This window comes from Rhinopithecus roxellana, chromosome 10 (assembly GCF_007565055.1).
Source record: "Rhinopithecus roxellana isolate Shanxi Qingling chromosome 10, ASM756505v1, whole genome shotgun sequence".
In the NCBI taxonomy this organism is placed as follows: Eukaryota; Metazoa; Chordata; class Mammalia; order Primates; family Cercopithecidae; genus Rhinopithecus; species Rhinopithecus roxellana.
The window spans coordinates 113889190-113915883 of NC_044558.1; the positions used below are offsets into that span (position 1 = coordinate 113889190).

At 35.0% G+C, this 26694-nt stretch overlaps 1 protein-coding gene across 2 annotated transcripts in view; it reads left to right on the forward strand.

Moving 5' to 3' along the window:
- TMTC3 (transmembrane O-mannosyltransferase targeting cadherins 3) overlaps positions 1–23134 on the forward strand; it is a 57224-nt gene extending 34090 nt beyond the window's left edge. Inside the window, exons 11-14 of one of the 2 annotated variants that reach the window (XM_030938858.1) lie at positions 11732–11835; positions 13360–13529; positions 15499–15725; positions 18066–23134. In XM_030938858.1, the coding sequence (XP_030794718.1) occupies positions 11732–11835; positions 13360–13529; positions 15499–15725; positions 18066–18877 (1313 nt within the window). In that variant the 3' untranslated portion in view covers positions 18878–23134. The remainder of the gene's footprint in view (positions 1–11731; positions 11836–13359; positions 13530–15498; positions 15726–18065) is intronic. The other variant, XM_010371485.2, reaches the window with a different exon arrangement.
- The last annotated feature ends 3560 nt before the right edge of the window (positions 23135–26694 follow it).

Here is a 26694-nt window from a genome sequence, read left to right on the forward strand (position 1 = left end):
TGCTGGGTATGGGGTCAAGAAAGGATGGTAAAATAAGAGGGTTTTGCCTTTGTTTTTTAAGCCAGTTTGGGCCAGAAACAGTGCCTCAAGTCTGTAATCCCAGCACTTTGGGAGGCCAAGGTGGGCAGATCACTTGAGGTCAGAAGTTTGAGACCAGCTTGGGCAACATGGTAAAACCCCATCTCTACTAAAAATACACAAATTAGCCAGGCACTGTGGCGACTGCCTGTAATCCCAGCTACTTGGGTGACTGAGGCACAAGAATTGCTGGAGCCTGGAAGGCAGAGGTTGCAGCGAGCCAAGGTCACACCACTGCACTCCAGTCTGGGTGACAGAGTGACACTCTGTCTCCAAAAAAAAAAAAAAAAAGTTAGTATGGTTATGTGTTTTTCTCTTGCAACTTTTTAGCTATAATAGTGATGTCATACACATGGAAAATTATGTTAAATAGGATTAAAGTTTTGTCAGTTGTGTATTACTAATCAAGAAAGGGTTTAAGGAGTGAATAAATGATGAGCCACCAAATCTAAGCTGGTTAAGAAGAGATGCGAGAGAGGATGAGGGATGGAGGAAAGGTAACAAGATCAGTGGATCTGAGGAATTGTTGATATCTGAGTAGGATATAGCTAGAGCAGCAGTATTTTTCGATAGGAGTACTGTTGGCATTTTTAGTGTAGAACTATATTACAGGAGGTGTACCAGACGTGGCCCCATCCACCAGATGCCATCATTATTTTCCATTCAGAGTGATGTCCAAAAAGAAACCTCCATGCATTACTAAATATCCTTGAAGGGGTGCAGCATGTCGGACACTATTGTTTTCTTCTAGTAAGTACAACTATGACCATTGCACTAACTGGCTAAAGTAGAAAGGAGGTGAAAATCATTTGGAAAAAAAGGTCATCAAGACCACAGTATTCAAAGATTAATATCTATATGGATTATGAAATCACTAAATCATTAAGAATTTTGACAAATGTAATGTTAGAGAAAGCAACAGGGAGCCAGAGTCTGTGATCCAGGAATTGGTGACTACAACACTAATAGGAATAGTAGATAATAGAGTTAAATTACAATCAGAGATGAGTATGGTAAAAGGAGAGAGAATTGTCCAAAAATGGCAACATGGATCAAGGAGGAAGGTATCTGTTTTTCCTCCAGGCCCAGTGTCACAAAGGATAGAAAAGAACACAGTCACCACTTGAAAGGGCTAAAGGTAACTATGTCTCCAAAACAAAGCTAAGTTTCATTTAGAGAAAGGTGAAGAAAAAGTTGTGAAAATATAGCTGATGATCTAGCCTTTCAGTTTTATCTCCGTTAGACCTTCATGTAGTTTAGCTTTTCTTGGAATATGGGATTAATGTCCTGTACTTCCCTACTTCTTTGCCTTTATTTTCTTCCTTGAGATTAGAATTTCTCCCTTCTCCCTTTCCTCCTATTTTCCAGTGACTTCTAAAACTCTTCCTATCTTTCCTCCTATAAGCAAATAGTTATCATTTGTAAAACCCCTTAACTTCCTCTGTATCTTTCCTATATTTGTAATTTTCTATTTAGTGCTATATTTTATTTTAAATACAAATTTATTTAAAATACTTGTTTAAACTGTGGAGCTTCCTTGGGGTAGCAGGAATATCTGATTCATTTTTGTACCCCTGCATCATCAAGTAGGGTCCTATACGCAGTCAGCAGTCACTAAATATTTTAATTCATTACTTTCTTAAGTCTTGAGATGTACAATGCATGGATTAATTAGATTCTAGGAGTTTTTAGAGAAGGAGCCATCTTTGAGGGCTTTGAGACTGAGATGCTACTTAGGCCTCTCAGACTCTTCTTGCTTGTTTCTAAAATGGGATCTATTTTAGAAATCTGTCTCACAGCATTGTTGTAAATACTAAGTTAAGTGTGTGGGGAGTGTGTGTACACATTCAGTTTTGTCTAGTGACTAGTGTGCCTATCACAGGATGTTGCAGATATTTACACTCAGTTTTTAAATGATTTTCCCGCTCATTGTCCCGCTCATTAGTGACAATTGCTGTTTTTGAGATATTTGTTTAACCTTTCTTCTTCAGTTTGACTTCACTATCACACTTTCAGAATTGCTGTTTCTATTAATAATAAGCCATGGGATAGGAAAACAAGTAAACCAGTTTATTATAATGTGTTATGAATAAAGCATTTAAACTTAGAAACAATGAATGTGGAATAAGCTAGAGGTTTCTTGGCTTATTCCATGTTTTTTTAAGCTGTATTCTTCCTAAATGGGTTTGACAGATGAAATGACATGTTATTTTACTGTATGGTTAGAATTAGATAGTTTAGATGGGGCAAGACAGTAACCAGGATAAGGTTAAAAGGGACAACTAGTGTGATGTTTAGTTGAAAGTTTTGACTCTGGCATCACACCTTTTCTCAAATTTAGTTCAGTCACTCTAAGTTTTCTGTCTATAAATTTGAAGTAATAATATCTCCATTCTTTTGTATGGATTATGTTAAATACTGATTATATAAGACTTGGGCCAGTTTCTAGGCAATAATGTATATTCAGTAAATATGAGCTGATAAATATTGATGGCATTATTTTCACTGGAGCCAGGAAAGGAGGTTGCCAAGTGTGTCCTACAGACACTGGCTGAGTGACAGATGAGAGAGGTATGCTGACACAGGTATTTTGCCTGACAGTGCAGCTAGGAGACCTCACAGCTCAGCACCACCAATGAGAGAGTGCAGCAGCCATCGAGAGAGTGCACCCCCCATAAGCCGACCCTGGTCACATTTATTTAATACAGATTTAATGATAAAGGCTTGGAGCAAACACAATTTGTATGTAATAAACATTGTCAACCCCCAAGTAGAGAGCAGTCCCGTGCGCAAGTGATCAAAGATTGGTTTCTGGAGACAAGAGTAAACAAATTTATCTAGATAAGTTCCTTTACATTCCCTTGTTATCTACCCTTTGCTCTCAGGCTCTGGATAAGAGAATCTGGCTGCCTTCAGCCATAATTCCCTTCTGAAGCTTTTGCAAAACCTCCCGACCTTCCAAAAAGGTTTGCATCTTTCACAACTTTTCCCACCACCCTGACCGAATTCCTACATCTCCCCCTTTTCTGTTTTTTGCATCAAGTTTTGTTGATTGAAGAGTACAGATGTGCGCAGCAACAGGTTTGTCAGGCGCAGCAGTTATAACTCATATTCCAGCTTTGCATCCTAGAATTAGTAAATAACATAAGACAAGCATGAATATAATTAGTAAGATTCTTTTCCAATTAAGGAGTGACATGTAGTGTTACTTGGCAGCTCAGTCCAATGTGTGTCGTTACTAAGGAACCCCACTGGGGGTATGTTAATCCCTCCTAGCCAAGCAGTTACATTATTAGAGGCCGGGAACGGGGTGTCTGCCCGGGTAACAGGGTGAAAGAAAGACGGATTTAGAAGATACGCCTAATAGAGAGTAGCAGGTACAGATAGCAGGCAAAGTGAGAGAATAAGAAAAACCAATGTCCTATGAGAGTTGTAATGTACAACAGAAAGCATAGTAAGGAACAAATTATCTGGAGTGAATGGTGTCTGTGTCCAGAACAGGATTCACTCAGCCTCCTGAGTTGTCTTCTTCAGCATCCCCCAGGTAATGTCTCGGGCTTATGTCATTCAAGAAAGCTGCATCTTCTGGGGCTGGTGGTCCTGCAGGGTCATTTCCTTCATTTCTGATACCAGGTTGGGTCCTAGCAACACCATAGTATGATTTGATGTGTCATGCTGGAATCCATAGAGGACCTGAGGGGTTGTGAATACAAGCATATCCTCTTCCCCATGTTAAATCATTTGGACCACACCATACATTACTATTTACATCTTTCCATAAAACCGCAGGTTTTATGTTTTGAAGGGCTTTAGTGAAATGCTTTTCTATGGCTGATTGAAATTTATCATCTAAATTTAAAAAATTAAGGGTAAATAAGGCTTATGCCAATAGTGTTGCAAGATCCTTACTCATATTCTCCCTTTTTTGTTTTTTGAGCTTATTTTTAAGGGTAGAGTGGACACATTCTACTATGGCCTGTCCTTGAGGGTTATAAGGGATACCTGTGGAATGTTGGATGTTCCACATGTGACAAAATCGTTGAACTTGTGAGCTGGCATAAGCCAGACCATTATCAGTTTTAATTGTTGTGGGCCACCCCGTAAACACAAAGATTAAAAGAAAATGTTTAATAACATATTGGGAGGACTCTTAAGGAAAAGCATGTGTGCTAATTATGTGAGAATTGGTATAAGTGGATACATGTGTATCTGAGTTTTCCAAATTCAAGGACGTGAATAACATTTGTTTGCCATAGCTGATTAGGTTCTAGTCCTCTAGGGTTAACACCTGTTGAAGGAGGGCACGTGCCTGTGAGTTGGCAATGTGGGCATTGTAAAATAATTTGTTTAGCTAGTCTTTAGGTAAGTTGAAATTGTTTAGTTAAGTTTCTTCAGTTTTGGTGGAAAAAATTGATGCAATTGGGTGGCTTGGTCAAGCAGTGATGTCATAACCTATAGGTCTGCTTGTTCATTGCCATAAGCCAGTGAGTCAGGCAGTGGGCTGTGGGCTCGAGTATATGTGTTAAAAATAGAATGTGTATGTTGATCCAGCAGTTGCTGAAGTCGAAGAAAAAGTGCACACAAGTGGGCTCGAGAGTGAACTTAATGAGGGCTGTCTTAAGGTTCTGTAATAAATAAACAGAGTAAGCAGAGTCATTAACAATATTGATAGACTGAGCAGAAAAGGTCTCCAGGGCCAAGATTAAGGCTCCAACCTCAGCTCTCTGAGTGCTAGTAAATCCAGAAGAAGTGAGGGAATTATGCAGTTTCCACCAAATAACCACTTTTCCATTTTTACCAGCACCATCAGTGAAAAGCGTTAAAGTTTTAGGTATGGGGGAGTGAACTACTTTTGTAGACACAAACTACAGCAGTACGAGATAAGAACCGAAGTAGTTTGTCAGCAGGAAGGGCATGCTCTGTATGGCCTGCATAATCAGACAGTGCTATCTGAAGATCTAGAGATAGGGACAATATTGCTTTGAATTGCTTTTTACTCAAAGGAATTCTTATGACATCAGGGTCATAATCTAGAAACTGATTGCATCGTCTGCAGCCTGTATAGATGACTTTAGTAACTAGCTGGATATAGGGAGATAGTGTTTTAGTCCCAGTACGTGAGCAAAAAACCCATCCTAGGAAGTGTAGCCCTGGGGCTGTCTGTCCTGTTAATCCTGTTAGGGAATGTTTAATAGGGAAAACAAACAGTTGAACTGAATATTGCAGGTCTATGCAATCTAGTTACCTCTGAGAAACAGCTTGCTCTATTTCCTCAATTTCCCTTTTTGCTGCAGGAGTTAAATGCCTGGGAGAATCTAGGGTTGTATTGCCCTTTAGGATAGAAAACAGGTTTTGTAACTTATCAGTAGTTATGCCCAAGATGGGGCAAAACCAATTAATATCACCCAGTAATTTTTGATAATCATTTAAGATATGTAAGTTGCTAGTATTTAATTTAACCTTTTGAGGTATTACTGACCAAGAAGTTAGTATATATCCAAGATTTCAAGAAGACAATTGTACTTTTTCATGTGCTGCAATTAAACCTCTTAGCTATGTATTCTTTATGACAGAGGCATATAAACTTAAAATTACTGGCTCTGTTGGGGATGCTGGTAAAATATCATCTATAAAATGAATAATCTTGCATTTAGGAAATTCTTTTCTACTTGAGAGCAAAGCCTGATTTACGTGATACTGACACATAGTAGGACTGTTCATCATCCCTTGAGGAAGCACTTTCCAATGAAATCAGTGAGCTGGCCTTTCATTATTGATAGCTGGTATTGTAAACGCAAATTTTTCTCTGTCCTGTTCTGCAAGGGGAATGGTATAAAAACAGTCCTTTAAGTCCATAATGACTAAAGGCCAATCTTGAGGAATCGCTGCAGGGGAAGGGAAACCCTGTTGAAGGGGCCCCATAGGTTACAAATTAGCATCGATAGCCTGCAAGTCATGCAGAAGTCTCCATTGGCCAGACTTTTTGGGAATGACGAAAATGGGTGAATTCTAAGGACTGTGTGATGGTTCTATATGGCTGGCTTTTAATTGCTCCTCAACTAATTCATGGACTCTTTGTAATTTTTCTCCCTTTAAAGGCTACTATTCTACCCAAATAGGATTTTGAGAGAGCCATGTCAGGGGTAGGGGAGGAATAACAGTGGCCATTATTAGAAAGAGGTCTGCAAAATGACCTCGATTAACCCTCTCATAAATGGACTAGCAGCTCTGTTTTCTTTAATGCTTTTCCTTATCTTTTTATAAGTGTTAAAGTAATGGGTCCATGTACCCCATTGCCTTGTTGATCTTGCATTACCGGGCAAGAGCTCCCCTTCTAATGCCGCTTACCTAAGATAGAATCCCATAGCTGTAGTGTATCCCTTGTCTTTCTTTCAATTTATTGGAGGAGGGGGCTCATGCAAAACCTCCATTTATTTGGTATTTTGCCCTTTACTGGCTGGGCTGAGGGAGAAGGAGGAGGCGGTAAGGTAGGTAATGGTTTCTCCTCCCTTCCCTTTTTAGGCTCTTCTGTGTAGTGCACGACCAAAGCAGCCCTAACTAAGGCCCGTAACATTAGAGATGTTACTGGGACCCGATACCCTTGGGCATGATGTTAAGATTTCTCCACACTTGTTCTCAGAGTCCTATGTCTAGCATACCTTCTTCTGGGAACTGTGGGTTATGGGAAACAGCAGTTTGCGTTGGGTCCCTTAATTGAGCCTGCAAAACTGAGGCTCCACTAGCTTTAAGCAGCTGTTTCAGTACTTTTATATGCTGTTTCTGTTGAGCTGATAACCACTGTCCCATGATGAAGCCCTAGCCTGAACAGTTCCCTCGAACTTGGAAATCCCGAGCGGGCACCAATGACTTACTGCACAGTCTCTTCACCTTCGTTTTTGAGGGTTCCATCGCAATCCATTGCAGCGTTCCTCATACGGGGCACCACCTGCCAAGTCTGTCCCACAGACTCTGGCCGAGTGACGGATGAAAGAAGTATGCTGACACAGGTATTTTGCCTGACAGTGCGACTAGGGGACCGCATGGCTCAGCACCACCAACAAGAGAGTGCAGCAGCCACCAACAGAGTGCAGCCCACCCTAAGCCAGCCCCGCTCGCATTTGTTTAGTACAGATTTAGTGATAAAGGCTTGGAGCAAACACAGTATGAGGGTAATAAACATTGTCGACTCCCCGAGTAGAAAGCAGTCCTGTGCATGAATAATCGAAGGTTGATTTCCGGAGACAGGAGTAAACAATTTTATCTAGATAAATTCCTTTACATTCCCTTGTTATCTACTCTTTGCTCTCAGGCTCCAGATAAGAGAATCTGGCTGCCTTCAGCCACAATTCGCTTCCTAAGCTTTTGCAAAATCCCTGGCCTTCCAAGAAGGTTTGCATCTTTCCCTATAATTTTTTCTTACAACTTTTCCCACCACCCTGATCAAACTCCTACAGGAGGTAGCAAAAAAGGGACGTATAATGCAAGGAAGAAGGCTGAAAATGAATGGATAGCAAATGGCTCTGTAGGTGTATTTGTTCATCAGGCATGTATTTGAGAATTTACCATGTGTCAGACACTGTTTTAAGTGCTAGGGAATCCAGAAGAAATAAAACAAATTTCCTCCCTTCATAGAGTTTCCATTCTAAATAAAGGCATAAACATAAGTAAACAAATACCACATGTAAATATATATACATATGTACACATGAAATATATATTACACACACATATGCATGCACACGTGTATTTATATGAAAATGATAAAAGCTATAAAAAGGGCATAGAGATTAGAAATTTTCAGAGAAAGTTTCTTTGAGATGATAATAAAATGAGAGCGCAACCTTTGCACATATACTCTGGTGTAATTTTGAGTATCACTGGCTATGCAGAAAACAGTAAAGCAGGAAGATCATTTAGAAGACTTTTGCAGTAACCCAAAGAAATGATTGAGTTGTAATTTTTTTAATAGCAGTCTTGAAGTACATTTGACATACAATAGACTATACATGTTTAAAATATATAATTTTATAAGTTCCGGCATATGTATATTACTTGTAAGACCATAACTACAATTAAGATACTGGAAATATCCATCAAACCCCTCAAATTCCTTGGATCTTTTTCTAATACCTCTCTCTTACCCCTTTTCACCCCAGCCTTCTCTAAGCAAAAGCTTTCTATCAGTACAGATAATGTGCTTTTTCTAAAATTGTGTATGAATGGAATTGTACTCTATGGACTCTCTTTTTTTTTCCTGGCTTTTTTACTCTGCACAGTTATTTTGATATTCATTCATGTTGTTCTACGAATCAAAAACCCATACCTTGGTGTGGCTGAGTAGTATTCCTTCACGTGGATATACCACAGTTTGTTTATCCATTTACCTGTCGATGAATGTTTGGATTGTTCGCAGTTTGGAGCTGTTACAAATATGGCTGTTACGAACATTCATCTACCAGTCTTTATGTATATATGTTTTATTTATCTTAGGTAAAAACCTGAGAGAAGAATGGCATGGTCATATGATTTGTGTGTGTTTAACTTTTTAAAGGCTGCTAAATTATTTTCCAAAGAATGTATTTCCTACCAGCAGTATAGGAGAGCTCTCCTGCCTTTCTTAATTCTTCATTTGCTGAGAATTTTTAACACAAATAAATGTTGGATTCTGTCAAATGCTTTTATGCACCATTTGAGATGATAAGCTTTTTATTTTAATTTTTGGTCTGTTAATATAGTGGATATCATCGATTGAGTTCATAATGTTAAAACAACCTTGCCTTCAGTAATACACAATTTGATCATGACTTATTATCTTTATTATATTTGTTAAAATGCTATTAGTAATTTTTACATCTATATTTATGAAGGATAGAGAGTTCCTAGGATAGTCCATATATTTATAAATTTATCTTTTTAAATAAATTTATAATTTTGTGGACATCCAAGGAATACTAAAAATCTACATAGTTGCCTAAGCCATCAATGTGAGAATACTTCACTGTTGGGCAGCTAATATTTCACTGTTGGGCAGCTGTGTATTAGTCATACACAGTTGCTTGAAAATTTCCCAGCTACATCACATTTGCATCCCTAGGCAGGATGACTTAGATGACACATGAACCAGTGTCTAATAACTACTGTCATTTCAAAGAAATGGTGAATGTAAACCTGTGTACACAGGTGTTTGTTACTATTAAAAACATATGCAAACATTCATGCAGATAAGTTGATAACCTTTAGCAATGAGATAAGTTCCCTTCTAATCTTTTGTTTTCCTAGTGAAAATATGATATTAGAGATGTGAAGAGAGATAAGAAATGAAATATATACAACTAGGATTCTGGAAAAACTAAGTGATTATAGAAACCTCGTATTGACAAACTTAGGCTACATTTGAGATTTGTGAGGTCCTCATTTACAATTGAATTAACAGCTAGATTGTTAACTCATGCTGCTCTTTTGGGTAGGTATTCATAAGAGTGGGTTTACTCTTTGAAGTTCCTTTAGCTCTTTAGACATTTAAATGTCAGTGATTTTTTTACATCTTGCCCTATCTTCCTACCTTTTTTTAATACTTAAAATTATCTTAAAAGTGATAATATTTTCCCCTCTAGAGTTTTAAAACTTTGTAAATTATAAAGAATTGCTTAGAAATTATGTCTTTCATTTTATTAGCTGTATTGAGTGGCCTTTTTGATGCTAAACAATATCTAATTGCATCTCTGCTCTTTGAAAACATAGGGCTGCTATACTTTAGTGTCTGAAGTCTACGTTAATGACAATATCTCTTGGCCATAATTCTAAGAACATGATTTCAGTGGATAGTAATTCACCACATTTTTTATCTAAGTATATAACCTCTTTCTTTTCTAACATTGGTTGGGGATAATCTCAATAACATTTTAAATACTCAGCTGGCATAATTACACTTTTATTTTAACAAATTTTCAGTTTATTCTTAAATTCTTAGAGTATAATTACTTTTTTCAGGTTCTGTGTACCTTAGCTTTTCATAAATAACATTCTGAACTCTATAAACATGGTATGGATTTATCTGGTTTAAAAAAATAGTGATATAAAAGCCAAGACTACTCTGTATTTTTTAATTGACAATAATAGTACATATTCATGGGATATATAGTGATGTTTTAATACATATAATGGAAGCAAATACCCTGATCTAGTCACTATACTGTGTATTTTTTATATGCAGTTGGTAATACAATGATTTTCAGCCCTGATTCTACATCAGAATTGCCTTTGACACTGTTTATAAATATATTTTTGCAGATTTCGTTTCTGAACATTATGTTTTGATGGACCTAGGTGGGGCTGAAGTATCTGAATTTTTAAAAACTACACAGGTATTCTGATTTGCAGCCAGAATTAAGAATGGCTAGCTTAAACTTTTTTTGCTTGACCCCTCCTGGCTCCATGAGACTCAGCAATACATCTAAAAAGAAAAAAATCAACTTCCTTACTCCTAAACTTAACTATAATCAAACCTGGACTGCATCTGCCAGTTTTTGTGCAGTGCACACAATTGCCAGCCTAAAACAATATATAGCAAGTTCTTAGGACTGTTACTCGGGAAATACCCAAGATATATATGCTTGGCCCCTATGTGTCCTAGGAGTTGCAGGCAGAGAATTATTGCACAATTGCAAAATAATTGGTGTCACAAGGCAAGTAGTAATCATAATGAACCTTTTCATGTCTGTTAGTTCATGTTGAATAAAAACTGTCTGATTTAAGATCTTCTACCTTCCTTCTATCATTATTCCAGACCTTTGAAATATTTACTGGCAAGTATATCTTTTTAGAAAGCTACTGTACAATGAATCCTCATATCTTTCCTATTTCAACTGCATTTTTTTCCTATCCCTGAATAAATTTGCTGGGATTTTTATTTTCCACATCAGAAAATGAGACATAAATTCCTGACATTCTAAAATTAACACAGACTTTTTTAAAAATCTAAAATTAATTTTAAGGAGTTTATTATCATTTAAAAGAGGTGGGCCACTGCATCTTAAGTACTATTATTATCATTATTTTCCATTATACTCTCATTCTAGCCACAGTCACAAAAATTTTTAAAAATCGAATGCCAAAGTTTTTTTCAATCTCTTTGCCCCTGTTCCACCATGATGCATATTTGTTGTAACACTAGAAATAATTCTAAAAATCCTGATGATTCATTTCACTTATAGAGTTGAGCTATACCTTTTGAGTGAATTTCTTAGCTATGAGATTAAGTAAATGGAAGCAAGCTTTAGTATAGTAAAATACAGTGAAGGAAGGTAATAAAAATTTTTTTCATTACCTTTATCTCTCTTATGTCTCAACTCTTCAAAAATCCATTCAAATAGTTTTTTCATGCCATGTATGTATTTTCTGTCTTTATATGCTTTAAGTAAATTTGTGTTTACCATTGGTTTTAAGTTATAACAAGTTAAATTACAAGAACTTTAAGGAGGAAGCAGGACCCGTTGCCTGCTTTTGCATTTGTCTAGTGTGTTTCTGAAAATATGTCTTCTCATTAATTACATTGAATACTTGTTTATATATCGAATACATTGAATCATTTCATTGAGTATATTGAGTATATCAGTTGTATACTTGCCAACACATGATTGTTTTAAAATTTTAGATGATATTGGTGCCCATATGAATGTAGGAAGAACTTATAAAAATTTAAATAGAACCAAAGAAGCTGAAGAATCTTACATGATGGCTAAATCACTGATGCCTCAAGTAAGTTGCCATAATTTATCTGTTGGGTCATATCTATTAGATGTCCATATTGAATAGAATTATCTAGAAGGAAAATCTTTATCTTTTCTTCATTTGATATAAAAGTAAAGTGTCTAATGAATCATCTATTCCTATAAGTTTTATAAAGAATTACATTCTTCTAGCTCACGTTATTTATTTATTTATTTATTTATTTTTCTGGAGATGGAGTCTTGCTGTATCACCCAGGCTGGAATGCAGTGGCGCAATCTCAGCTCCCTGCAACCTCCACCTCCCGGGTTTAAGCGATTCTTCTGCCTCAGCCTCCCAAGTAGCTGGGACTACAAGTGCATGCTACCACACCCGGCTAATTTTTGTATTTTTACTAGAGACGGGGTTTCACCTTATTGGACGGGCTGGTCTCAAACTCCTGACCTCGTGATCCACCCACCTCAGCCTCCCAAAGTGCTGGGATTACAGGCATGAGCCACCACGCCCAGTCGTAGCTCACTTAGTTTTAAAAATTGTTTTTACACAGTCCATTTGTAAATACTAAATTCATAAAGTATGAATTTTAGATATTCTTGATTATGAGTTATCAGCAAGTTATATGACTTTAAATAAATATTTTATGTATATTAAGCATACTGTTCGACATTATTCCTATCAAAAAATAAATAAAAGTGATAAAATTAGTAGATACATCTCTTGCTATATTGTGTCTATCAGTTGTTATAATGATACAAGATTCATTAAACATAACATAGTATCAAAATTGGAAGATCTGACCCTATATCAATTTTCATGTTATCAGCAAAATATTTTTGGGTTGTGACAATAGGGTAATTTATTCCAGAATACTGAGGACTCACTTATCTGGTGAAGTTTGGAAATTAAACACTCTGATTATTAAGTTAAGGTTCTTATAATATATAGTACATATGGATCCAGACTTCCAGTGAACACAATAAATTAGATATGATAAAAACCAATAACAAATATAATTTAACTGTTAAGGATTAAAATAATCCTTAAAATGTCATACAGTTCAACTTTAAACACTGTCACTATTAATATGACTATAAATATTATCACAATTGAGAAAACTTCAGCCTAGCTTAAGCTATTTTTTCTGAGGAAATAAGACTGTGCTGCTAATGTTACCACTTTATTAAAAATAAATAATAAAAATGTAAAAGAAAACACACAAAAATGTAAATAAATATATTTTACTTATAGTATCCAAAAATGTAATTAAATAATACTTTGTGGCATTAAGGATATATTTTTTCGTTCATGCCACCTCAGTGGATTATTGTTAGCTTTTTATTTGTATCTATCTTTTTCTGAAGTCAAACAAATCAGAACTTTTAGAAGTCAAGCTCTCTTAGGTTTGATCAAAACAGGAATAGAACCCTGATCTCTCAGGCCAGTGTATTTTTTACACTATGTTCTGTGTTATTTTGAATTAGCCAATAGGAATATGTACTTTTGATTTCTGATACTGAAATATCAAATCATGAAAATGCCTTTTCTTCTAAACAGATTATTCCTGGTAAAAAATATGCAGCCAGAATTGCCCCTAACCACCTAAATGTTTATATCAATCTGGCTAACCTGATCCGAGCAAACGAGTCCCGACTGGAAGAAGCAGATCAGCTGTACCGTCAAGCAATAAGCATGAGGCCCGACTTCAAGCAGGCTTACATTAGCAGGTATCCCAGTTCAACTTAAAGCTATCATTATGGAATATTGAAACTACATCTCCATGTATATTTTGAATGAACTGGCTTTTTTTGGGAAAAAAATATGTTTTTAATAATCGTAGCAACCAAGTGCATAGAAGGGCATAACTTTTTAGACTGACAGTCAGATTTTATTGATTTGAAATTAACAAGGGGAAACCCTAACTTGTAATAGCCAACTTAGGTTTTGTGTTAAGGAAAGGGTAGAAGCAGCTCTATCTTATTTTCATTTTCTTCCCATCACCAAAATTGTTCTTTTCCTATTGAAATTAAAACTTGAAACTGACATTTTATAATAGTTACTTCTAATATCAAACTCTCAGGAACTTTCTTGGGTTTTAGAGTTGATTGGTTATTGATGCCTTTGACACAAAGAAAACATCTTGGTTCTCAGCAAAAAAAAAAGTTTTCTGGTACTACATGTTAAAACTTCATTTATTTTCTTATGTATGTGTTATCATTTGTATCACTTTTGATGAAAAATTGTTTTTAAACTTTGTTTTGTAGCCTGGTCCAGAAAACTAATAGTAATTCGTAGCATTTTTTCTGTGGGGAAAGTACATTCTGAATTTAAGTTTTTGAGATAAAATCTGTTTGTAAGTTGGGGTTGTCTTTGTTCCGCCGTGCCCAGTACTTATTGAAGCCCATTGAGTTTAGCAAGGCTGTATCTCTAAATAACACCTGTCATGTATTAATCCGTAAAGAACTATTAAACAGTCTCTACATTAAAAAAATAATGATTTGGACAAACATTCATTCTAGAAGTGGTTTTAATGAGAATATTAATTGTTGTTCCTTTTATTTTATTCCTGTGCTGATACTGTAGGAAAGAGTAGTATTATAAGAACAACTCTCATATCACTACTTAAATATGATTTGTACATATGTAAAAATAATTAAGCAAAATTTTTAAAATTTTCTAACGGAAAATAGACCCACACTAGAAAGATTTATACAATGGTTTCTTAACTGATCCTCAATTCTAAGTGTGTTTCTCAAAATTATCTGTAGGTCAGACTCATCCCTCCCACTCTGCCTGATCAGCTTTTTTTAGTCCTTTTTCTGTTTGTTTGTTTGTTACAGAGTCTCGCTTTGTCACCCAGGCTGGAGTGCAGTGGTGTGATCTCGGCTCACTGCTACCTCTGCCTCCTGGGTTCAAGTAATTCTTGTGCCTCAGCCTCCCTAGTAGCTGGGACTACAGGCACGTGCCACCATGCCTGGCACATTTCTGTGTTTTCAGTAGAGACTGAGTTTTGCCATGTTGGGCAGCTGGTCTCGAACTCCTGATCTGAAGTGATCCACCCACCTCAGCCTCCCAAAGTGTTGGGATTACAGGCACGAGCCACCATATCTAGCTTTTTTTTTCTTTTTTTTTTTTTAAAGAATGGTCATATTATAAGAAGACATTGATGAGGACTAAATTAATATAGAAGGGGTTACAGATTTTGAATATTTTGGTTTTTTGCACAGTGAGCCTTCTATTATAGATTCAAATACTGGAATTTCTCTTACCACTACTATATGTCATTTTTTTCTTCTAATGCTATTACTTTGTCACCTGACAAATTCATTAATCTCTCACTCTGGCTAGCTGTCCTTTTTCTGATGCAGTTTAGTCTGTCTCCTTTTAAGATAAATTCAAAAAATATATTTTCTCTGTCCTCCTTCTTGAATTCCTCTTGATAGGTTGCCCTCTGAAATCAGCATAATTTTTTTCTTCTTAAATAATATTTGAAAATATATCAAGCCAAATATACTGACCTAAGGAGTTCAGATTTGAGGACAGTTTCAAAGAGTTGTTTTTGAAAGTTTTTTAAGACTCTGAGTTAAAAGAAAAAAAAAAAGCTGTATGTGGAAAGGCTTAAAACTTGGCAAAAATTGTATCTACAAACTGAGATGGTAATGTTGCAAGTAAAGCTTGTGTTTGATTTTTCCACAGAGGAGAATTGCTTTTAAAAATGAATAAACCTCTTAAAGCAAAGGAAGCATATCTTAAAGCACTAGAGCTGGACAGAAATAATGCAGATCTTTGGTACAACTTGGCAATTGTATATATTGAACTTAAAGAACCTAATGAAGCCCTAAAAAACTTTAATCGTGCTCTGGAACTAAATCCAAAGCATAAACTAGCATTATTCAACTCTGCTATATTAATGCAAGAATCAGGTATGTTTTCTCAAAATATATCTATGTTTAAACAAATTGTAATTTATAATATAATAAAAACCTTAATTTAACTTTATTACCCATAGCAAACACTTTATGTGTTGACAGTTTATAGCAATACTGTGCTTAAATGATTTATAGGAAGAATATTTAAAATACTTGAAGTAAACTGTTTTCAAGTAATATGCATTCTAGCATATGATAATACTGATTTTTAATTCTTCTGGCATGTGTTAAGACTAATTTTTAAGGCAGTCTATTAAGCAACATTAACTATGTTGTATTTTATATACATAAATATAATGTAACTTATTTTATATATAAACTCTCCAAATAATATGAACTTGTGAAATTTTTTACATAATTAGCTGTGAGGAGCTGAGAGCATATATTTTCAAAAATAGCATTTTATTTTCTTTTGATTCATAAGAGCAAATACTTTTGGCACCATTTTATATCCAATTTTACTACGTTTTCTGAGATATTATTGTAATTTTTTATATTTCCTATAATTTAGCAAAACTGAATTACTAACCACAGTAAATCTGGATCCTTCATCCATATTTTATATAGGAATTTCAGTTCTGCCTCATAAGATAGTGTATATGATTTATAATCTTTTTAATTTTTAAATTAGAAAAAACTCTCTTTATTATAATGTTTAGTTATTTCTTAGATACATTTCTTAAAACTTTTGTAAAATATGAAAGAATCATAAAGTCATAGTATTTTAGCACTAAAGAGGACCTCTGAGTTCGCATTTGCCAGTCTTCTATTTAATAGAGTGAAGACCAAATAGATTTTATGACTGTCCCAAAGTCATATGGCTAAGTAGCTAATCCAGGATAAGAACTGAAGTCTCCTGATTTATTTTCAAATGTTCTTTATCCATCGTGCTGCCAAATAAAAGAATAGAGAGAAATCTTCATGCCTGGTGTACAAAAAAGTATAAATTTGGAGAAAAGCTAGTATTTTTGTAAGGTTATCTACCTTGATAATCATGAAAGATGCTCATTATTTGACACAAGATTGTACTATAAGGTTTGTAATTGTAGAACCTGAAGGGTTTTTTTTTGTTTGTTTTTGTTTTTGTTTTTTTGTTTTTTGTTTTTTTTTTGCAATAGAAATTATCTCAATGGAGATTTGTTTCCTGCCAGGCAGTGGCTGATGCCACTTTGGAAGGCCAAGTGGGAGGATCACTAGAAGCCAAGAGTTTGAGAATAGCCTGGGCAACATAGTAAAACTCTGTCTCCACAAAAAATTTTAAAATCAGCAGGGACTGATGGCACATGCCTACAGTCCCAGCTACTCAGGAAGCCAAGGTGGGAGGACTGCTTGAGCCCAGGAGTTTGAGGTTACAGTGACCTATGGACACAGCACTGCTCTCCAGCCTGAGTGATATAGTGAGACCTTGTCTCAAAAAAAAAGAAGATAACATGTTTCCTAAATCCTAATTTTATAGCCCTATATTTAATGGTATGTTTTTGTCCTTGAAACATTCCTAAAACTTTAAAGTAACATTTTTAAAAATGTGATATAATAATTCTGAAGCTTTTTTCTACCCAGTAATAGTTACTATTTGCTGAATATTTTTTCAGTATACATCATATAATTATTAGAAAACTCAGTTAACCCAAAGAAGTTAAATAACATGTTCAGTGTATAAAGTCATAATGTTACCAGAATCAAGATTGAATACATGTCTTTGTTGGCAAATCCCATGCTTCTTTCTCTGAATTCTCTATCTTCCCTCTGCTATTTCCATTTGAATTATAAATTATAAGAGACATTTCTCTCCTTTTGGTTTCTGAAGCACTCTTACTGCTTTAAAGGAAAAGAAGTAGGCCGGGCGCGGTGGCTCAAGCCTGTAATCCCAGCACTTTGGGAGGCCGAGACGGGCGGATCACGAGGTCAGGAGATCAAGACCATCCTGGCTAACACGGTGAAACCCCGTCTCTACTAAAAAATACAAAAAACTAGCCGGGCGAGGTGGCGGGCGCCTGTAGTCCCAGCTACTCGGGAGGCTGAGGCAGGAGAATGGCCTAAACCCAGGAGGCGGAGCTTGCAGTGAGCTGAGATCCGGCCACTGCACTCCAGCCTGGGCGGCAGAGCGAGACTCCGTCTCAAAAAAAAAAAAAGAAGTAAGCTATCTTTTTACTGTTTCAAATATTTTGCTTTTCCTATGAAAACTTCGAGATTTTTGCTTACTACTTATTTTAACTATGGAAATTAGTTGTTTTGAAGCCATCTTTTTGTAATCTAAGTATTTGAAAATGGCTTTGTTCCTCACTTTTAATTATTTTACTAACAATATATTTTTTCTTTAAAAAAACTTTCTAGGTGAGGTTAAACTCAGACCTGAAGCTAGAAAACGACTTCTAAGCTATATAAATGAAGAACCACTAGATGCTAATGGCTATTTCAATTTGGGAATGCTTGCCATGGATGACAAAAAGGACAATGAAGCAGAGATTTGGATGAAGAAAGCCATAAAGTTACAAGCTGACTTCCGAAGTGCTTTGTTTAATCTGGCTCTCCTGTATTCCCAGACTTCAAAGGAATTAAAGGCTTTGCCAATTTTGGAAGAGTTACTCAGATACTACCCTGATCATATCAAGGGCCTCATTTTAAAAGGAGACATTCTGATGAATCAAAAGAAAGATATACTAGGAGCAAAAAAATGTTTTGAAAGGATTTTGGAGATGGATCCAAGCAATGTGCAAGGAAAACACAATCTTTGTGTTGTTTATTTTGAAGAAAAAGACTTATTAAAAGCTGAAAGATGCCTTCTTGAAACATTGGCGTTAGCACCACATGAAGAATATATTCAGCGCCATTTGAATATAGTCAGGGATAAGATTTCCTCATCTAGTTTTATAGAGCCAATATTCCCAACCAGTAAGATTTCAAGTGTAGAAGGAGAAAAAATTCCAACTGAAAGTGTAAAGGAGAGTAGAGGTGAATCCAGACAAACACAAATAGTAAAAACAAGTGATAATAAAAGTCAGTCTAAATCCAACAAACAATTAGGAAAAGATAGAGACGAAGAGACCCCCCACAAAACAACAAAAGATATCAAAGAAATTGAGAAGAAAAGAGTTGCTGCTTTAAAAAGACTAGAAGAGATTGAGCGTATTTTAAATGGTGAATAGCAATATTTATCGTGACAATGGTATCAAAGAACATCAATCCATATCATGTGATTGCTTTTACTGGGAGCTTTGAAAAAAAGTTCAAGGGTTCCTAATAGTCAATCATGAGCTGCCTTGAAGTAAGAGCAAAATAACATTTTCATTAAAGACCTCTATTATCCCAGGATGTATATTATATATCGCTGTTTTCAGAGTTTGGGTGAATATAGCAGAAATATTACAGTGAAAGTGACAAATTTACAACTTTTATTATAGAAAGGTGTTTCTGGCAGTGTAATCTTTACTGCTTTCAATTAAAAATAATTTTGAGGCCTGAATGATAATCCCTTGAGGACAAATCCAACATATGCTGGTTTATTCTGTTAATTCCCATTTATTTGCCTACTTCATTTTTCTTGCACCTCTTAGAATCTATGAATTGAAAACACTTATTGAACACTTTTTTTAAAGTAATTCTGTTTAATCAAGGGATTTGCACTACAAAAGAATACTGGCTTTTTTTTATGTTGAATTCCTTAGTTGAGTTTTAGAAGGAATGCTGGATGAAACATTTTAAAATAAGTCATGACATGTTAGCTTGAGAATGTATTTTCATAACTGTATACTTGTTTTTAACTTTAAATGCAGTTTTTAATCAGGTAAAGTTTGACATATATAGCTACATACACACATTTTTAATGGTGCTCATATATACTGTATTTTTTGTTGTTTGGTTTTACTTATTTAGAGTATCACAACATGACTCACATAATCATGATTTTTTTTTACTTTTACTCCCCAAACTATTCATGTTTCTTTAGGTCGTAGTCATTGAGAAGTCCCAATAACTCTAAACTTTGAGGTATAACATAGTAAACTTCTCTTTCATCTTTGTGTTAGCTCTCTAGTCTTAACTTGAATTTTAATTTTTCTGTTTCCAAAGTCACAATTTAATTATTCTTAGATACCTTAAGCCGCTGAATTCAGTTCTGTTTGACTGAAAGCAAAACAATGTGACAGTTTATTTTCAGACACTAACTTCTTGATATTTTGTTATGGTATATCTTTTTATTACATATTTATTTTGACTACTGAGCTTTCATAAAATATTTGAAGGTATTTTAATCATCAAGTATGGGAAACAAATTGCTATTGCATTTTCCTATATATGCATATATTATGGTTTAACCAGAATTGTGTCATTTTTGGCCTGTTGTCTAGATATAAAAGATAATTAGCCTACTATAGTATTAATAAACTTTTCAGTTGGTTTGGGCCTGAAATTTAAACCTGAAAAATAGGTTACAAAGTAGTTACAAATTAAACTTACTAATTTAAACCTGATTTTTTTTTCTTGAATTAAAATACATTTTAAATGAGCTTTATAATACCTTAAAAAGTTGGTTCTAATTTAAAATATGAAAGCTCTGGCTATCATCCTGGGATAGTAATTTATAATTAAGTAGTATTTCAAAAACTATATAATTTTTAATTCCTTTGAGATAACTAATTTCTAATTATATATGTTTCAAAAACCATATTCCTATAATTTTTTTAAGAATTGTTTTATAAATAGGCCATAAGATACAAGGTCTGCATTAAAAGACCCACTTTTACTAGGTTCCCTAAGGATCTATCATAGATCTTTTTTTTTTTTTATTTTTTTATTTTTATTTTTTTTTCAGGTAGTTTAAAGCAAGCACTGATACCAGTGGGAGTTGGTCTTGATCTAGGAGATTCTGTTAAGCATCCAAACAATACCTAATTTCAGTTCTTAGGTTATGGGTGTGACTCCAGATAAAAGATGTGGAGAATACCTCATGTACTATGACTTGAAAATGAAATCTTAAAATTCTTATGCTCTCTCCATATATCTTAAGGAAAAGTTTCTGAGTGTGATTTCTTTTGCCATAGTATCAAGTGGAGGGTGGTTCAGAAAAGTAAAAGGAAATCTTTTGTGACAGCAGACTATAATAGAAGTTTGAGTAATATTTTAATAAATTTATATAATTATTCAAATGATAAAATGTATTAATGTTATCCAATGATTTATATTAAAAAATTACCTTATTAACACTTAGAACTGTGCCTATTGCATAAAAAGTGCTCATGTATTTGAATTTTAAATTATTTACTTAAATCAAGACCACCATAAGTAATTTAATAATTGTTTTAAATCAGTGGTTTTCAACCCTCACTTCATATTAGAATCATCTGAGGACTTTTCATACAGAATCCATCTCATAACAATTAAGTCTAAATTTCTGGAAGATGGAGCCATGCTTGTTTTTTGAGTGGATTCTAATTTGTAGTCAGAGTTGGAGACCACTGCTCTAAATTAGTTCAGGGAAATCCTTTTATTTCTTCCATGTTAACATTTAAAATTAGTAATGTACCCAGTTAAGTTTTAATGGTTTAAATTCCACTAAAGAACATGTTCTTCTAATAATTAGCATTTATTACATGAAATTTAAGAGCTTAAGTTCCATCAAACTAGCCCTTGTGTAAGATTATTATTTCTTCTCTGTAACTTCAAAGTAGATATTTCATTCAAACTATTCAGGTGAGAAAAGGTAATGGATTTTTTTTTCCTCTGGAGCTGCCTGTTCAGAGAGATGGAGGAGGTGGTCACATATAAGGTCAATTCAGTAACCTATGGTTCAGAGTTCTGATCATATGTAAGTTTGAAAAAGAAAGCTTATCACAGGTTTGTATGCTGGTGAATAGATAGAGTTTTAATTCTCACTGTCTCAAAAGAGAATCAGCTCTCCAGCAGTTCTAGAAAAGCTTTGACAATCCCCAAAGGGCAGTGTTACCTTACTCCTTCACTGCTTCTTAGAAGGTAGAATTAAGTTTCTGGAATTGCACCTATACGTTTTCTTATTAACATTCAGAATTGGGAATATTAATTTTTGCAGTGAGTAGTTTTCTGAAATTGGTAACTTGGAGAGTAAAACAATGTATTTTGCTTTTCAATTTTGTGTTTACTTTTATGTAAAAATTTTGATATGTGAATTACACAGTTCTAATAAAACCTCATGTCTTTTCATTACATCTAATTTGAACTCAACTTCATGTTACAGAATGCTTCTTTAAAGATGCTTTAATGAAAAGTATTAAGAAAATATATAGATTTGTATGTCAATTTATACTTCAGAAATCCATATATTTGTCATATTTATTTTTTTAGAAACCTCCTAATTGGATAACTAGATGGTATTTAAAATGAATGCCCAAAAATCTCTTGTACCTTTGTCCAAAAGTTTATCTGTTGGAAGCTGTCAGCCATTCATGTAGAGAGTTTATAAGAAAAGAATTTAAAATTGTATGCATTTTATATTACTGTGGTATCTGTGTACCATATTTCTAAATATTCATTATTAAATTGGTACTTCTTAAAAACATAACCTGGCTTGCCTTTTAGTGTTAAAAAAATACAATATTGTATATAAAGAGATTTCTTCCTTTATGAAGAAGAGCTGACATGTAATTTTTTTGCAGTGATCTGAGAAAAACCTTAAATAAGTTTCTGAGAGTGATACATTTTCAAACATGAGTGACAACAACCAAATTAAGAAAAGAAATTAAGAAAATAAAATTCAGACTTGGAATTTTATAGGAATTTCATTTCTATATCAGCCTGGTATTGCCTCTGGCATAACTTAGAGGAAATTGTTCTACCTATATGTCCTCAGTTTCTTCATCTACAAGTTGGGAAAAACATTTTCCTCTTAAAGTTATGAAGAGGATTTATATATTTATATGATATATTGTATATATTAATATATTTAAATTGCTTAGAGTTTCTAGCACATAGCACATAATAAATATTAGTTATTAGTTAAACACTCAGGCTTAAAGTCTTGGATTTGATGCATATGACTTAATTTGTATTTGTGCTAGTAGCTGTAATGTCAGTGACAGGATAGCAAGCAAACGATTAGAAATCTAATAGTAATGCGTGTTCCTTAGCTATCTGTGCTAACAAGTACATAGATGATAGCTTAAAATTAAATCATACTTAATAAATTAAGCTAAAATGCATAACTGAGACACCTTAAAATTGTACTACCTTGTGCTGTTCACTGCCATCAGGGAGGTAGCATAAAACGAAAGATAAAGTCAGAAGACTGGATCCTGGCAAATTTGTGTTCTTTGTAACTCACTTTCTTCGTCAACATTTCTGTGACTCAATGGATAGCATATTTCGATCAAGTAGCACGTATAACGTGATGCTTTCATGTTTCTGCCTTAAATAAAATAACCCTCAAAAAACCATTCTACTTTGCCCTTTCTTAAAGACTTGCATGGTCAACATTTTGTTTTATTTCTTGCCTCCTCCATGGTTTAGTTTCAAATATTGGGACCATACACTGACTAAACAAACCCATACTAAAGTATAAATGATGGGTGAATCTTATTAGCCATATCAAAGGTTAAGTCAAGTGAACCACTTTCTTTGTAAAGTTTCAGGCATTAGAGTGGGTTTCAGGGATGTGGCGTTTCTCCACCATTCTTCCTTTCTAACTAAATTAGGTCTCAAAAAGCTAACTGCAAAAAAAATTCAGACTAGGTAACTGTTTTGGATTGGCCCTGACAGGCCAGGTTACTGACGTTTGAGAATTTCGAATTGAGTAACCAGATTGTTAACAGAATCAGATCTGGTTTTAACAGTGATAGGTGTAAAAGTCCTGGGCAGTGGATAGCATGCAAGTTTTTAACATGGTTTCTTTTATGGCTATTTGCTTCCGTGATCTAGAGTTTTCATTGCAGACTTCTTTTTCTCTTCCTATCACTTAAATACTAGTGAATACTAGTGTTCTTTTTCCGCTCTTTTTCTCTCTCTGTGGAGCAGAGATTTAGTTTATGTATTCCAGAACCTCTAGCCCAGATTTTCTCCAAGCCCCAGAACTATGAGCCCAATGGTTTACTAAACATCATATTCTCAGGCATTCATTGCCCCCATCCTCTTCCAAATGCATGGCCAGTGGATAAAAAGTTTAAGAAAGAACAAAAAGTATGTACAACATGAAGCAGGGAAGAGACATAGGGGAAAGACAAAAGGATCATAAAAGTTTGCCAATGGTTTACCCACTCAAAACAGTGACAAAGTTTAAAGGCAAGTAAGCATGATTATGGGCTTAGGTTAAAACAAATACTAGAAAAATACATACTCTACACCTTGTGGCCTGTAATCCCAGCACTTTGGGAGGTTGAGGTAGACAGATCACTTGAGGTCAGGAATTCGAGACCAGCCTGGCCAACATGGTGAAACCGCATCTCTACTAAAAATACAAAAACTAGTCAGGCATGGTGGTGCATGCCTGTTGTCCCAGCTACTTGGGAGGCCGACGCAGGAGTATCACTTGAACCTGGGAGGTGGAAGTTGCATTGAGCTAAGATTGCACCACTGCACTCTAGCCTGGGTGACCAAGAGAGACTTTGTCTCAAAAAAAAACAGGATCTGTAACTTTTAAACCATCAGAAGAAAATTCTGATGGAATATAATAATGGGAGAGAAAAATTTAAAAATGCAGTACTACAGAAGCTGACTTAATAATTAATATAGCAATAATTACAGTGAATAAATGGGCTAAATTTAACAAAAGTCTCGATGTTTATATTTTATGTTTGAATATATATTTAATTATAAATGTGTTATAAAGCAACAACATGCTGTCTCAAAACACTTGATATAGAGAAGTTAAAGAATAAAAGCATGACAGTCTAACAGGAAATATGAACCAAAAGCAAACTAGTGTAGGAATTTTAATACATGACAAGATAGAATTTAAAGCTAAAGGGAAGAAAAGGAATAAGGGAAAAATGTATACTGGTGGAATAATAGGACAAGAAGATATGTTTATCATAAATACATATGCCACCTAATGATACAATCTAAAAATCGATCAAGCAACAACAATAGTACAAGACAGTAGATAAATAAAAAAATGTAGCTGGAGATTTTAACAAAACCCTCGAAGAAACTAATAGATCAAGCAGAAAGAAAAATCAGGTGTCCTAACGCTTAATAAATAATGGTAAGTTTTAACTATAAATTTGTATGTAATTTTACAATTGACACAGAGATTATTCCTTATTTCCTAATACACATAGGAGAAGTAGACTAAAGTGTTAGACCACAAAAGAAACTTTAGGAAATTCCAGAATACTGTGACCGTAATACAACAAAATTAGAAATCAAAAGAGTGGAGGAGAACTTTTTCAGGGAGGATATAGTCGGTCATGGCATGCCAAAATTCTCACAGCTACAACTATTTTTTTTTAAATACACATCAAATGACATATTTTAAAATATATTTGAGAGTTACAGCCAGGAGCAGTGGCTCACGCCTGTAATTCCAGCACTTTGGGAGGCTGAGGTGGGTGGATCGCTTGAGGTCAGGAGTTTGAGATCAGCCCGGCCAACATGGCGAAACCCTGTCTCTACTAAATAGGCAAAAATTAGCCAGGCATGGTGGTGCCTGCCTGTAGTCCCAGCTGCCCAGGAGGCTGAGACACGAGAATCGCTTGAACCTGTGAGGCAGAGGTTACAGTGAGTCAAGATCGCGCCACTGCACTCCAGCCTAGGCAACAGAGTGAGACCCTGTCTCCAAAAATAATAATAATAAATAAAATGAAATAAAGTAAAATGTATTAGAGAGCTATGAATAAAAGTAATTATAAGCATGAAAATTAAAATCCAGAGGGAAGAGTCCTTCCAAGGAGAGCCATTAACCATTTCCAGGTAATTTCTTCTTCTGGAGCATTTGCAAAATCTGCATGTGGAATGAAACTTTGGATTGTCCTGAGCAGAGGAAACTTACCAGGAGAAACAGAAACTGGCAGAACTTTGGGTAATCACATGGGAATGGCATTATATATTGAAAACTAGAAGAGACCAAACACAAGACTGGTTCATCCCATAAGATATATAATGAGTTCTCCATTGACACACGAGATTGTTGGGCTTGACTGTAAAGGTACAGTAAAATCTCCCATATTTTTACCTTGTTATGGTGACAAAATCCTGTGGAAGGGAGCCTGCATCAAACCTAAAACTGATCGCTCTTGTACCCCATATATACTTATCTGATTTTGAGTTAGATATCCAAAAATGTGGAAAAATATGACTAATAAGACAAAAAATAGTAGCAGACATACCAATTATCCAAATAAATACTAAATTACCAAATACTTTATAATAACTATAGTAAAAAGACTATTACTATAGTCTTTGCATTGCATTGGTGTGGGAAAAAAAAGACAGTATTTTAAAAGAGAGGTTTCATTGGCTCACAGTTTTGAAGACTGTGTAAGCATGGTGCTGGCATCTGCCTGGCTTCTATGGAGAGCTCAGGGAGCTTTTACTTGTGGTAGAAGGAGAAGCAGGAGCAGGCAAACCACATGGCAAGAGCAGGAGCCATAGGAGTGGGGGAAGCACCACACACTTTTTAAACAACTAAATTTCACGATAACTCACTCACTAGTGAGGATATTACCAAGTGGATGGTGCTAAACCATTAACAAGAAATCCACCTTTGTGGTCCAATCACCTCCCACCAGGCCTACCTCCAACATTAGAGATTATAGTTGAACATGAGATTTGGGGGGACAAATATCAAAATTATGTCAATCCATCCCTGGCCCCCCAAACTTCATGTTCTTCTCACATTGCTAAACATAATAATGCCTCCCCAATAGTCTGCAAAAGTCTTAACTCATTCCAGCATTAACTCAAAAGTTCCAGGTCAAGTCCCTTCTGCCTATGAGCCTGTAAAATCAAAACAAATTATTTACTTCCAAGATACAGTGGGGGTACAGACATTGGGTAAACA